The sequence below is a fragment of the Centruroides sculpturatus genome, unplaced genomic scaffold (assembly GCF_000671375.1).
Source record: "Centruroides sculpturatus isolate CEXI.00-Female unplaced genomic scaffold, Cexi_2.0 scaffold174, whole genome shotgun sequence".
Lineage (NCBI taxonomy): Eukaryota > Metazoa > Arthropoda > Arachnida > Scorpiones > Buthidae > Centruroides > Centruroides sculpturatus.
In genome coordinates this window covers 852,730-866,353 of record NW_019384420.1, presented here as the reverse complement: position 1 = coordinate 866,353, position 13,624 = coordinate 852,730, and the positions used below count along the sequence as shown (strand labels likewise).

At 33.2% G+C, this 13,624-nt stretch overlaps 1 protein-coding gene across 1 annotated transcript in view; it reads left to right on the top strand.

The window, feature by feature from the left end:
• LOC111619400 (fatty-acid amide hydrolase 2-like) overlaps nucleotides 1-6,522 on the top strand; it is a 42,223-nt gene extending 35,701 nt beyond the window's left edge. Inside the window, exon 7 of the mRNA XM_023361104.1 lies at nucleotides 4,431-6,522. Coding sequence (XP_023216872.1) covers nucleotides 4,431-5,018 — 588 coding nt within the window. The 3' untranslated portion in view covers nucleotides 5,019-6,522. The remainder of the gene's footprint in view (nucleotides 1-4,430) is intronic.
• Nucleotides 6,523-13,624: the final 7,102 nt, after the last annotated feature.

Here is a 13,624-nt window from a genome sequence, read left to right as displayed (position 1 = left end):
CCCCCAATTATTCATTAAGTTGAGGGCTTTATTGTTTATGTGAATGATCTTGTATATTTCTTGTATTGCTAAACGTGTTTCTTATTGTTTATGTTATATATATATATATATAAACAATTGTCTTATCATTATTTAATGAAACATGTGTAGTAAGTTAGTTTTTTGTTTTTGGAAGCCAAACTAAACAAGATATATTCTTTCTTTAATATAGGGATATGCATTTTGAGCATTTTTTGCACTTCAGTCTCTAATTTTACTGATGTAGTAAATTTTAAATTTATTTTACAACTTTATGAAGTAAAATTATATTCCTCTTATTTACAATTTCTTGCAATAATAAGGACATAACTTAAGATACATAAATACTAAAAATATCAAAAATATAGCATTTAATGTGAAAATTTATTCTCTCAGAAGAATTTTTTGCATTTAGACATATACAGTACATCCACAATTATTCTTACATGATATATGACTTATAAAAACTGAACACTGTTAAAGTCAAACAATTGCCAGACTAAATCAGGCCTCATTACCACTATAATTATATTAAAGCCAAATAATTTAATTCAGCAATTGTTTGGCTTTAATATAATTATCAGGCTTTGAGATGGCTATATATGAGACCTTTTTTGAAAAATAACATATATCAAAATTGGAAAAAATGGGCTTTTCATTGCATCAAACAACTCTAATGGTGGGTGACTTGCCCATGAAATATGCAACAACAGCAAATGCCAACAAAGATATTCTATGTGAAAGGTTTTGAGGTTTTACAAAAACAACACATGTCAGCAGGTAATATCAAGATTTATTCTCAAAAACAGTAAATGTCAAAGACATCTGCTGTTTTTATGGAAAAAGATTTGACTTAAAAGATGGCCAACTACATTGAAAGGTATTCTGGATTGCAGTAAACTCAACATCATTTGAAGATGTCAGATATTGGTGGGTGTTTGCAGCCAAGAAAGAGGAAAGAAGACATTATTTGAGAGGCTAAGGTTTGTGGAATTAGCCACACAAACCACAAAAGGAAATAAATAGGAAAGTGTGTCATGACTCCCAATTGCAGGTGTGTAAGCATCACCCACTTATTGAGTAAACATTGAATCTCAAATCAGTAAGGATTATAAGTCACTGAAGACGAAGAGGCTATTCACATTCGTGACACATATTCTGGGCCATACAAAAATATTTTGATTAGAAGTTCCACAAAGTGGATCAATGAGTTAACACTGCCATAAACCTACAAAGATCCAATACCTATACAGGTCAAGAAACTTGTGGACTGCCTGAAGCCACAGCTTTCCTACAGAAGGCAGAAAGTAAGAAGTTCTATGAAAGTCTGTCAAGTGTTGTAGGTGATAAACAGTATGGGGATATTGAAGAGGACAACAACAGCAGTGGCCATGAGGACTCAGAAATGACACGTGCAAACTTTTCATGCAAAAAAAAAAAAAATGTGAGAATAAAGTTTCTGGGAAGAGCATGACTGTTCTTCCCAAAAAGTTTATTCCCACAGTTATTATGTCAGTTATCAAAAATTTTATTTTTCTTGGATCCTGTCAAAGAATATTTTGGCAGTATACTAAAACCTTCAGAATATCTCACTGTTTTGGCAAATGGGAGAAAAAGATGTATACCTGTACTGCAATTTAATAGAAATAGTTTTTTTCAATTTTCTCAACAGTATGTATTTTGTTTGACATATGCTGTTTTTGCAAATAAAAGAACTCATATGTTATAGAACACTGTTCTGTTAATGGATTATGTTAATGATATAATATTGTTGTTCAATTTATCTATTATTAATTATAATTTAATTTCAGNTAAAGAATATGTAAGGAATTATACTTTTCAAAATTTTTAAAAATTGGTTTTAAATTTTAATTTTGGTTTCTTTGGAGATACATGAAAGTGTTTAAGATTTGCATTATGTTTTTATTATCTGGAATTCTATCATTTTACTATCCCAGCTCTGTTATATATATAACAGAGGGAAAGTATGGCAGTTGGTCAGAAATTTTCTTTCAAGATTTTTACATTTCTGCACTCAGTAGGACCTTGAAATGTCAAGAAATGTAAAAAATTTGGGTTTTTTTTCTGCATATATGGATATTAATGTGTTTATGGGGAGGCATGATTTTGTTCACCCTCTTTGAAGCTTAATAACATCCGTGCTTTTTGTCAAAAATTTCTGAAATTTTGCAGGGAGGTTTGTATGTTAGGAGCTTGATGCTATTAAATTTTGTTGGTTAAAGGTCGAGGAGATGGGGAGATAAAGGGGGGTCGTGTGTCATATCTCGAACAGGGTTGGACTTAATTATGATTATACATGTTACTAGCATTTAAAATTTTTTTATAAAACTCATCTCTAACCTCAAAATTAAGATTTTTGCTATTTTAGAATAATTAAAAATATAAATTGCTTAATTTAATAAAATATCATAATAGATGGCACCACATGCGGTTTTCAATGTTGTTGCCAGGAAAGTTAAGCAACTTGTTGCTGGATTTTTTTAGTTTGTATGGTTTGCTATGTTATCATTAATTTAACTTTAATTCTACATTACAAGAAAAACATTCAAGTGTAGTAAATTATCTAATAATTCCGACAGGACTGATTTCAAAAATTTATCGAATAAATGAGCATTTATTTATTGTAACATTGTTACAATGCCAGGCTGTAACTTATAATCATTTTTTTAATTTATTTAATTTGAAATATATGCTCTCCACTCAAATTAGTAGTGTCTTGTCCCTGTACATCATACTTTTCCTGTTAGCAACAGAGTCCTGCCATCATCTATCTAACTTCTTACAGGAAAATTTTGAATTGAAATAATGAGACTTCCAGTTTGCATTTAAAGTTCATATACTGTTAATTGGAGCCTCCCACCTCTAATCTTATCTGGTCAGTTTCATCTATCTAACTCAATTTTTGAGATTAATTAAGGAAAGATGGATAGACAACAGTGGGAATTTATAGGTCTACATTTTTTCAAATTGCAGCCCAATGATTCAGTATTAAGAAAAATAAAACATTTGTAGTTATGTGAGATCCGAAAGGCCCCTAGGCCTCATTTAATAATTTTTATTAAATATGCTTAAATATTCACACAAAATAATACTTCGTTTTTGGTGAAAAATTGGTGTTTTAGTCGTGGGAAAAGATAGATAACAGATGCTACTTCCGTTGAAGGAAGTCCGTACATCCTCTGTTTTTACCTATCCGTTAAAAATCTCGCTCAAATGGGAAATGGCTACCCCTCATTCGTCCCCCTTTTCGTCGGTTCTCACGAAGAGCTACTGGACGATGATTGGACAAAAATTTGGAAATAAAAGGAGAGATTTAGTCAGAATTCGGGGAGTTCTTCGACAGATCCGAAGCATACAAACTCCACATACGTTCCCTCCCGATGGCCAACGCCCATAACGGAGTCCGATAGACTAAGTCCCGAGATAGGAAATGCAACCCCTGAGTTTAAACTAAGAGGAAATAAATTTAGCGTTACGTGTAGAATAGTGAGAGATACATATCCATGTGACGGAACCATAGGAAAGGATATACTAGAGAGAGAAAATATCAAAATAGACCATAAAGGAACTAGATTAATTATGCCTGATGGCAAAAGCATTCATTTTTGTACAGCCATACCTGTGACATACTATAAGCGAGAACCTAAGAGATACAAGTATAATACGAATCACGGGGGGAAATACTATAGAGAGAACTATATAAGAAGCATACAAGCATATTCCGAGAGGAAACACTATTCGAAAAATACTTATGTTAAANGATTAGAAGTTCCACAAAGTGGATCAATGAGTTAACACTGCCATAAACCTACAAAGATCCAATACCTATACAGGTCAAGAAACTTGTGGACTGCCTGAAGCCACAGCTTTCCTACAGAAGGCAGAAAGTAAGAAGTTCTATGAAAGTCTGTCAAGTGTTGTAGGTGATAAACAGTATGGGGATATTGAAGAGGACAACAACAGCAGTGGCCATGAGGACTCAGAAATGACACGTGCAAACTTTTCATGCAAAAAAAAAAAAAATGTGAGAATAAAGTTTCTGGGAAGAGCATGACTGTTCTTCCCAAAAAGTTTATTCCCACAGTTATTATGTCAGTTATCAAAAATTTTATTTTTCTTGGATCCTGTCAAAGAATATTTTGGCAGTATACTAAAACCTTCAGAATATCTCACTGTTTTGGCAAATGGGAGAAAAAGATGTATACCTGTACTGCAATTTAATAGAAATAGTTTTTTTCAATTTTCTCAACAGTATGTATTTTGTTTGACATATGCTGTTTTTGCAAATAAAAGAACTCATATGTTATAGAACACTGTTCTGTTAATGGATTATGTTAATGATATAATATTGTTGTTCAATTTATCTATTATTAATTATAATTTAATTTCAGGTTTTGAAGCATTTTGAAGAAAAATACAATATTAAACCAATCAAAGTAAATATAAGAAAGATGAAATTGTCCTTTGCAATTTGGAGTCAAAATATGGCAAGTATTCCAGCTCCATCTTTTGCTTCAATTATGGTACAGAAGAAAGGAGAAGTCAATCTAATTTTAGAATTATTAAAATGGTGTATAGGAATGTCTGATTTTACTTTACCATGCATATTGTTTGCTATATTTGAAAAACGAAATCGCAACAAAGTTAAAAAAGAAAATAAATTTATTCGTATGGCAAATGAATTAAAAAAAGAATTCGAAAGCATTCTTGCTGATGACGGAATATTTTTATATCCTTCTCAACCTGAAACTGCAATATTTCACAACCAATCAATATTTAAATTTCATAATCCTAGTTATACAGCTATTTTTAATATTCTGGGATTGCCAGTAACCCAATGCCCTTTGGGTTTAAGCTCTGAAGGTTTGCCTTTAGGCATACAAGTTGTCGGAGGTCTCAATAAAGATCATTTAACAATATCCGTTGCCATGGAATTAGAGAAAGCTTTCGGAGGTTGGAAAAATCCAAATTTGCAATAAAGGATTAAGGTTAAATTGAAGATGACCAAATCAGTAATGCTATTTACTGGATGATGACATAAAAGTAATATAAAAGTTGTTTTCACATTTTACACGTATAAAATAGCAGTTTAAAAATTGTTACCAACTTATGTCTTTTATTATTTAATAAATGTAAATTAATATTTAAATTAAGGAAATAAATGAAAATGCAATATATAACATGCCTTACTTTTTTCCTCAAAAATCGCCCTACACCTAATTGACAGTCAGCGTTGGGCTAGAGAATTGTAGTTTCTAGCATATGATGAAAAAGTTAAATACTTCATTTTGTATAGTGATAGGATTGCAACTTTCAGGATAAGCAATTCCAAACACAGTGTGTAAAAATACCAACTTGAAAAAAGTTGAACCAAAAGAAAATGTACAAACAAACTTGGAGACATTTTTGGTCAACAATTTTCAAAAATTGTAAGCCTGAAGTTTGTTTTTGTGTCTGAATGCCTTTCCTTAACCTGAAGAAAGGAATTAGATGGAAGTTGGGATCAGATATGGAATGATTATATAGTGATTATATTATCGTATATAGTTAGTTACTCGGGGCCTCCTTCCCCGAGTAACTAACTATATACGAACTTCTGGTTTGCACCATAAATCATGCTGTTTCAATTAAAAATTTCCTCTAAATGGAATTAGTTAGATGATGACCTGACACTATTGCTAACAGGAAAAATATGATGAAGGCAGGACACTACTAAAATTGAGAACGTTGTGATGAAATATTGCAGCCTGGTATTGTGACATCTTCACAATAAATCTTTTGTTGTCATTTTCCTTTCGATGATTACGATTATGATAAGATAGCCGGATTGCTGTGGCACATAAGGTGTCAGCTTACTGCTCTAAGGTACCAAGTGAGAAATCCCAGAAAGATTCATTCCGAATATACAGTATCAGACCCTGTCTCTCACCATTCAATTACCTTCATTGTGAGAATGGCTGAACTCACGATAGGTATGATTACCAGTACAATTACTTGCCCAAAGGGTACAAAGATAGTAAAATTGGGAAAAGCGCAAATTCGCAGGAATGAAAATAATTTCGATTATAAATAGTGGTGCCATCTTCTCTGTGGAAAAGAGAGGAGGGAAAACCAACTCTTCGTTCATTTTTCAGAATATTTCCGAACAATTTTTTAAAAAATAATTTAAATTTGGAAAACCTCGCAACCTCTATATAGTCCTTAGACTCTGGACGCAAAATTTATGCATTTAGCGAGAAAATTTTGAATGGTCTCCGTGCACACTTATGGCCGGACTGGCGAACGTCAAACACTGCACACTGCAAAGATAGCCAAATCCCGTGATTTTACATGATCTTGGATCCATGTGATGTCGTAACGACACCTATACTGTACTTCAACATGACAGATGCTTTCAAATAAAATACGAAAAAATACTAAAATCATTTATTAATTAATTACTAAATTACTACTAATTGTAAATTACTATAGAATTTTCGGATTTAATAAGTGTACATAAATAAATTTAAAAGTTTTTTGTCCAGTATTTAATAAATTAACAAGCTATATTTTTTATTGTGGTTAACTTAATTTTTTTCGACAATCGCCATTTTCAGAAGGCATTCTTTTCAAAATTTTATATTTTTCTTGTTTAAAAGATTTCTATAATTAATTCTTATTGTAGTTCTTAATTTACAAAAATCTTTTATTAAAGAAAAAAGTAAAACTGACAAATTCTGTACAACTCCAGAGTCTCTTTTATATGATTGTTGTATGTTGGAGGAAAAGAAAACTTGATAATTTAGCGTAAAGATCAAAATGAACCAATTAACATTATTCTACCTTTCTATGAATACTATGAAAAATTGTTATAAATTCAGAAAACTTTGACCATGGAAGCCGGGATAAAATGATTACGCTCTTAAAAAATAAGCATTCAATTTCAAAGCCGGTGAATGAAATACCTTATTTGTTTCTCTGGTACAGAGTTTGCTTGAAGATCGCAACTTCCTAAAGGTCTTGTTAATCTACCGATTGTCTCAAAAGATTTTGATGTAAGAGGCCAAGTTGATTTGATTGACCTGAAGTCATTCGCTAGAGGACATTTCAAATGGCTTTTGAATTATCAAGATAATGCTACTAAGTTTGTTTATTTAAGGCTCTAAAAGAACAATAGGGGCAGCCTTAGAATTCAAAATATTTCTTGAATTTGGAGCTCCACGCATCCTTCAAAGTAACAATGGTCGTGAATTTCTGTCAAATATCATTCAGGAATTGATAACGCTGGGACCAGAATGCGTATGTCTGGCCTCCACGTCATCCACAGACTCAAGGGAGTATAGAAAGAAGCAACTAAGAAATTGAAAACATGCTTCGTAGTTGGATGCAGGAAAACACTTCAACAAAGTGGGGCATTGGCTGCTACTTCGTACAATGGCATAATAATTGCTTTCTACATCGGATTATCGGGAGATCACCGTACCGAGCTCTTTTTGGTTGCAATCCCAAAATTGGACTCAATAACACAGGACTTCAAAAGGCAGTTCTTGAAAAAATAACTTGAAGAACAATTAGAGTGTATCTTCAATACTGAAAATGATACTATTAAAACAGGACAAGGGTTTGGGACTATAAGTACTGTACATTAGAAAACGTTTCACTACTTGACATAAGCGGACCCTTAGAGAATAGTGCAGCTGAAATGTTCTTCCAACCAGCAGATAATGAAAATGGACTCTAATAAAATAATTTTAATTATTATTTTATTTCTATATATATAATATATTTTAAATTAAATAAATTTAAAAAATGCCGGTCTGCAATATTTAATTAATTTAAAATATATGCTCTCGATATGGTATTGCCCTTGTACGGTACCATATATCTTACATAATATATTACAGTCGACCCCGTATAACGCGGTGGATACGTTCCACTTTATAAGAATTTTGCGTTGTAGGAATCCTTAAATGAGCCAATCACAGCCCGGCACGTGTGCAGTTTACGGACTACGGCTGTTTGAAAGGTTTTCTTCCATAAAATTAATCGATTCTAGACTAATTTGACTCAACATTTCCAAAACACGTATAATTTTTTGGGAATAATCCGTATAAACTATGCTATAAACAAAAAATTGTAGGACTACTTACCGAGTGTGCACCGTTCGACGATGCCATTGCTTAAGCTTGTTTTAGTCACGGAGCAGCGCACCAAACGGCGGGCGCGTTTTCTGATAAGTTATTTTTCTGCGAAAAATTCGTTGAACTTGATAATTTTCCAATCCCTCTTCGGGCTCACGGCTTCGGTGTCTAAAGTTGTTGTCTACAACATAACGAACAAAAGGTTAGTTCGTCTTATAGTTTTCTTATCCAGAATGATGGATATAATGCACTATTTATACACATCCTAATGGTGTAGTTTCTACTAGCACTTACTGGCATGTTTTCTTTGTCTATTTTTGATGGGTAAATGCAACGCTTCTTCCATTTCCCACAATTATTAACTCCCTATTACCTCTTAGAAGGATTTTAACTTCAATATTGTGGTTTATAATATGACACAATGAAAAACTATATTTTTACATTTAAGTCGAAACCAAAGTTTTCACAAACTATCTACTGTATAATTACAAGCAATGATTTATTGTTACATCGTCACGATTCCGGGCTGCAATTTTTAATCATATTTTTAAATTATTTAATTTAAAATATGTGCTTTCAGCCTCAAATTAGTAGTGGCTTGCCCCTGTACGTTATACCCATGAGTGTCGGTTCTTTAAAAGTTGAGGTATGGAATTTTGTGAAAGCAGGACCCTGCTTTCACAAAATGGTGATGCATGCTTAGAGTTACAAAAATTTTGATACTTTGGATTATGTAAGAGTTCGATTGGTCAACATCCAAGGAAAAAGTTTGTTTTCATACAGAGAGCAAGTGCCTTGGCTTGCCTTATAAATTATAAATAATGTTTTCAATATTCTGAGGTATGGAATTCCATACCTGCAAAAATGTGAGATATGGAGTCTTCCTTACCTTCCATAGTGGAAACGACATCCCTGATTATACTCTCTTTAACAATAGAGTCGTCCGGTCATCTATTAATACTTTCGGAGAGAAATTTTGAATTAAAAAAACGGTGACTTCCGATGTGTATCGGAAGTTCATATATTGTTAATTGAGGCCTCTTGTCCCTAAGGTTTCGATAACTGGTCTCGGATTTCATCTAACTCCGTTCTCGAGATTAAAACAGACGGACGGACGACAGTGGGAATTTATGGGTGTACAATTTTTTCAAATTTGTAGCAAATTGCAGTTCCGTCAGGTCACGGGTCGACGCGAACTAACGGATTGGAATGTTTAAATTAAATCCAGCTTTGAAGTGCATCACATTCCTGCTCCAAATTATGTATCATACTGGAAGTAAGTTTTATTTGTGACATAGATACAACTCTCTCCATTATTGCACAAATCTGAAGCTGTTTTTCAATGTACAACGTTTTCTGAAAGTTTGTGAAGTTTGTCTATGAAAGAAACTTCAAAAACTTCTTTATTGGAAGAAACCTCAGTCTGATGGATGTCTACTTTTTCTTCTTTCATAGCATGTTCATATCGTTCTTGTCTTGCTCTCTTTGATCTGTTTCTTTCTCTCGTGTTTATTGTTGGAGCCAATCTGGAGATTCTAAATTATACAGCCTTGCAGGTTTTCTTTTAAATAAAGAATTATTTTAGAATAAGTTATGCTCACATATAGCCTACATTTACTATTGTGTTTAAAGTAGAGAAAATTGGGAAGCAGTGAGACAACAAAATTTATAACATGAAAGTTACTTTACAAGGCAGGATTTCTATCAATTGCCCCTGTAATTCGTTCTGATATCTTCTTTCATGCCATAACAGTCTGAGAAAATGTAAATGTATATTTTCTTCATAAACATTACTGTTCTATTTAACTAAATTTTTTCCTTCTGTAATTTGGCTTTATAACATTAAGTCCAGGTATGAAAGAGATATTAAGGTAAAGGGTTTATCTTTTCATTGCATCTTTTACTTCAGTTTGTTTAAATATTAATTAAGTAAAATCCTGTTTTATTTGTAATTTTTAGATTAAAAGTTAATTGTGAGATCCGACCTCAGAGTAAGACCAAAATTGTTCATTTTCTCCCCAAATTTTCGACGTATATGAAATAAATTTGTCGCCTTCTCGTTAAAATAACATTGCCAGAAAAAAAGAATCAAATATCGATAGAAACTTATAACTTTCATCGTTAATATAAACATTCAACCCTCGAACAATGACATTCCTCTGCTACAAGACAAAAAGTTTATAGTTAAAGTCCGAATTCGTCATTTTGTTTTGGTCCCGGGAACAGCTTTAACCCCACACCTGCAGGACCAACTCTACCTCTCACAGTAGGTGATCACATGACTAATTTCCCCAGCCCGAAGCTATAAAAGCGACTTCTTTTCCCCTCCTCGGGGGAGTCTACGGCTGGTCAAAAAGGATTAAGTCTCGGAAGATTTTAACTTTGCGTCGATCGGAAGAATAAGGGCATCAACCTAACGTCTACGTAAAAATATACTAGAGGTAGGGAACATAAAATGTAAACTCTCTCTCCGCGAGTTAGGAGCTAGCGAACTAAATTCATTTCTCCAGATGTTAGATTTTGTATTTGTTATTTTTTTCGTTAATCTAATAAATCGTTGTTTCCATTGTTAAATGGTGTCATTTACTCGCATATCGCCTACGCCTCGTCGACGACCCCTCTCACCTCCTCCACTCGACCTGACAAAAAGAATCCCGACCTTTCGGGACCATTCGAAATTTAGCCATCTTGACAAGTGAGCAGGTTTAACGACCTGAAGCCGAAAAGGGAGAGTCGACGGTTTCCGACCTCCCCGGCGGTTCACATAATTGTGTGTGTCAACCTATCCATTTTGTAGGAAACAAAGGATTTATGTCTGTATATGTGAGCGGAGTCGTGTGTCGTCACTTGCATCTCCTCTATTCGGGCCAGTTTCCCACAAATGACTTTTCGGGAGGCATTTCCTCCTTGGCAGATCGCCATGCTGCGTTGTCGTATACAAATAAACCAAACCTGTCCTAGGTTATTGTCATTAGAGGCGAGTGTCACTATTTAATTATGTTATTCGTTAAATTAACCAAACTTTATTCCAACCTTGAATCTAAATGAACCATATATGACACTACAGTATTATATAAATAAACTAGCAGATGTGCCCGGCAAAAAAAAAAACAGCAAAATAACAACAGCAAAGATTAAGATTATTAGGTTATTTCGTACTTCTCACCTTTCTATTATATTATACTGTTTGATTTATATTTACAAAGGTTATCTTACGTAAGGGTTTATCACATCAAGTGACCAATCTAACACATTGTTTAAATTCTGCAAATCGTGTACATTAGAGGAATACAGAATTTTAAAAATGTGTTAAGACTGGTTGCTCGGTATGATAAACCCTTATGTAAGTTGATCTTTTTAGTTATATAAATCAAATACTATAATATAACGAACATTAGAACGAAAACCATATAGTTAGGTTATTTTAGCCTACCATTGTCATGCTTATGGCAATACTCGGATGATACGAAATAGCACAATTTCATTGGTCAAATAGACACCAATTGATTTTAAATTGAAATTTTTTAAGACATATTTTTCCTAATGTTAACTCTAAGAAACTGCGTCATTCATAACAAATATCAATTGATAATCTGCTAACCAATCAAATTTAGCGAAAAACGGACCAAATATTTAAAGTCGGCACCCTCGAAAAACCACTTAAAAACATTTTGTGCTGGCCGGTAACTTTGTATTATGTAATTTTATTATTTGAACTCCACTAAACCTGTGAGTCCGATAGGAATAAAGGAGTGTCGCGGAAGGGTGTTGAAATAATTTGGTCAAAAGTAGTAGCTGACCTCTTCCTGGAAGAGAAGACGGTCTACGATTACTAATTAATACTGGTCTATATTAAAATTTAGAAAGTGGTCCGTGTTGGATAGGTTGTGAAGGCCTCGTGTGTGATGAAAGTCACTAACCTTAACGTCGGAAAGGTTTAATATAAAACTTGTTTAAATAAAAACAATATTGTAACAATGCCAAAATAATTGTTTTGATATAATAAGTGTTTACATTTTTGCAACAAATTGTATAAACTACGTGGGAAGTATATCCTCGTAAATATCACGTTTATAGAAAAATTATTGGGTTGCAATTTTAAAAAATTGCAGATCTATAAATTTTCACTGTCCTCACTATGTCTGTCATTCCTTAATCTCGAGAATGGAGTTAGATAAATGAAAATCGAGATCAGATATGGAAAGTTTACGGACAGTAGCTTCGATTAACGATATACGAACTTCCAGTTTGGACCGGTTACTACGATTCAAAATTTTTCCCTGAACGAAGTTAGATAGATACTGGATAGAATTCTATTGCTAACGGGAAAAGTATGATGTACAGGAGCAAGACACCATTAAAAGAATTGAGAACATTGTGACGAAAAATTGCAGTCTGGCGTTGCGATAAATAATTGCTCGTTAAAATTAGTTTGGTTTATTTGGTGACACGTGAGCGATCTGCCGAGGGGATGCATCCCGGAAAGACTTTTATGGGAAGCTGGACCCTATTTAGATGTTACTAACGTGAAAAAAAAACCCGGAAAACTCCACGTGGCCAGCCCGTTGGCCATGGCCGAATCCAAGACTAACTAACTACTACTAACTACCGGTGTTTGGTAGTTTTGTCCACTCGGTTACCGGAGGATGCTTATTAGAATTAAGAAAGTACCATTCAGAAATGAAAAAACGCGGACCGTAAAAGTCTAAGTATTTAATTTTCCACGTTTCAGACGTGAAAAATTAAATACTTAGACTTTTCACAGGGTAACACTTTCGATTCCACGCAGGCAAATTCTATATGCTACCTGTCGCAGTAATGAGATAGCGCTTCTATGCTTCTATTTTGCTCTATACCATTGTCGCAATAATTAAGTAAATGTAATATATATATTTATTTAAGATTATATCCTTTTTGTAAGAATTAAATTTATTATTTTCTTAAATTTTGCAAATAGATGGTTACGTGTAAAGCCAGCAAACGAATATAGATAGAAATTAATTGATTTATAAAAATCCAATCGATATTTTAGGGTGGGATGTACATGATCTAAGTTAAAAATATGTGAACGTAACTGGTTCGTAGCAATTGGTCGAACTGCCTAGCAGTTTATAGCAAACAAGCAAACATCCTCATTTATATATATACAGTAGAGCGTCGATTTTCCGAATCAATTGGGGACTGGGGTTGTTCGTATAACTGATATTTCGGATAACCGATTTATGTACGAAAAAATAGTTTAACGTATCCAATGTTGAAATTTTTCTCCGTTGCGTGTCGCTTCTAGTTGAATTTTCGTCGATGTTAAGCCTAACGAAGACTATTGTATCGTAAAAAATTATTTTTTTTATTTTGTACAAACAAAATAAATATATTGAAAAATATAAAAACAATAAAAAATTATACTTCAGATGTTAATTTAGTATCAAAAACGTAAAATATTTGAGTAGCCCAAGACATAGCCA